Source organism: Hipposideros armiger, unplaced genomic scaffold, assembly GCF_001890085.2.
Source record: "Hipposideros armiger isolate ML-2016 unplaced genomic scaffold, ASM189008v1 scaffold_101, whole genome shotgun sequence".
Lineage (NCBI taxonomy): Eukaryota > Metazoa > Chordata > Mammalia > Chiroptera > Hipposideridae > Hipposideros > Hipposideros armiger.
In genome coordinates this window covers 2,894,097-2,895,908 of record NW_017731451.1, presented here as the reverse complement: position 1 = coordinate 2,895,908, position 1,812 = coordinate 2,894,097, and the positions used below count along the sequence as shown (strand labels likewise).

Sequence of the window (1,812 nt, the reverse complement as noted above, 5' to 3'; positions counted from 1 at the left end):
TAGGATGGTAACAGAAGGGGAGGAGAAAAATGAGAGCATTTAAGAACTATTTAGGAGATGGAAGAGCAGGGGGAAACGTCAACTTATTTCAACAACCTAGGCTTCTGTGGCTTCATCAAAGTACTCGTACCTTTTAGATCCTACCATCCTTAGTGAGAGCTGTTTAAATGCATTCCAGATGACTGGCTATATTCTCTAACACTTAAGAATTTTCTGCAGTACAAACTGTGCTAGCTAGCATGAAATAGTGGGTGAAATAGTGTATACCTACCAATCCTTAGTCATCTTTCTATAATCACTTGAATTCTTAAAAGCCTAGACTTCTAGAGATGGTTCTTTCTCTGTTCACCTACGTGGCAGCTAAGTTCTCCTACTAAGAGGCTGTGGACTGCTACTGTCTGGGCTCAAAGCTTCTTTACTTTGAGGACCTGCGGCACAGCCTGGCCTCCACACTGGTGGCTGGCTTACATCAGGCCTGTGAGCAGATGAGCTGCTAAGGATGGTGTGCATGAGGCTGTACGACGTTAGAGCCTGATGGGACCTATGAGAGAGCACTGGGTCAACCTCTGTGTTCTGATAAAACTGAGGCCAAGGGATGTGGCCTGTTATAAAGTCCAGACTAGAGTCCTGATGTCCTTACTACCAGGAGGATTCATTCTCCAATAAATCACACTGCCTCTCAATTATTTGGTTGGCTTTAAAACATTTCAATAACTTTATACATTGCTCTTCTAAAACAAGACAAAACAAACTCCATCCCAAAACTGTGAAAATGTAACTGAAATATGATGGTATAAGATATAGTCACTCTTTTAAGGAATATACTACTTTATTTTAAAAAAATGTACTCTGATAATTTAATTTTCCAACTTATTTCAAGAGATTTCTGTTGTTGATTTCTGCTAGAATTCCTGCATTTGAAAAATCATCTGTGCATTTTATGTCAATATCTCAGTTCAGCCACTTATTAGCAGTGTAACATGGGGCAAATTACTTAATCCCTTTGTGTCGGTTTACTCATTTGTAAGAGGGTCTAGAACAGTCTCTGGCATATAGTAAGACTCAATCATGTTAACTATTAATTTTCTTTCTGGTCTCTTAGAATTGCAAACCTTCCAAGTATACTAGCAATTCTCTAGGACAACCAATTTTTATGAGAATGGTAAGTAGATATAGTAGACAGAGCAACTGGCACTTTTGTTTCTTTTTTAATACTATTATAAAAGATATTGTAGTTCTAGGTTTTAATAAATACAATATACACTATTCCATAAAAATAAAAAATGAGTTATAAGACAGAATCCTTACTCCCCTTTTTACACCAGTGTCATATCTCATATCTCAAGAGTTGACAACATTTCCCTGAAGAATTAGATTGCTTGGGATTCTGGGTCTATCGAACAAGGCTGTACCTTTCCAAGTTGCTCTTGCTTCCGTTCCATCTCTCGAATTTCTTGGTTGAGGATGACTGCAACATGCTGAGGCTGGCTCCGACACTTACTACAGACGCCGTGCTGAGTCAGGTCGTCACACACAGGACAGTGCAAGGTAGTGAAGTACTGTGAAATAGTGCCTTTCCGCCCTTCAGCTTCACTGCGAGAGGAACTGGTGGCTCTCTGGATCTATAAAAATATCAATTCAGAAATAACTCTGAGCCAGCTTCAGAGGAAAGCTATTCTCATGGCAATTACAGATTTACTAAGGCATTATTTCATTCATTCAACAAATACTCAGCAGCTACTATGTGTCAGGCACTGTTCTAGAGAAGGGAGATATACAAATGAACAAAGTCCTTCCTTGCCCAGAGCTTAT

General features: G+C 39.3%; 1 protein-coding gene across 1 annotated transcript in view; it reads right to left on the bottom strand.

The window, feature by feature from the left end:
• The window catches only part of REV3L (REV3 like, DNA directed polymerase zeta catalytic subunit), a 161,108-nt gene that overhangs the window by 4,329 nt on the left and 154,967 nt on the right, over positions 1–1,812 (bottom strand). Inside the window, exon 30 of the mRNA XM_019646344.1 lies at positions 1,413–1,622. Within this exon, the coding sequence (XP_019501889.1) occupies positions 1,413–1,622 (210 nt within the window). The remainder of the gene's footprint in view (positions 1–1,412; positions 1,623–1,812) is intronic.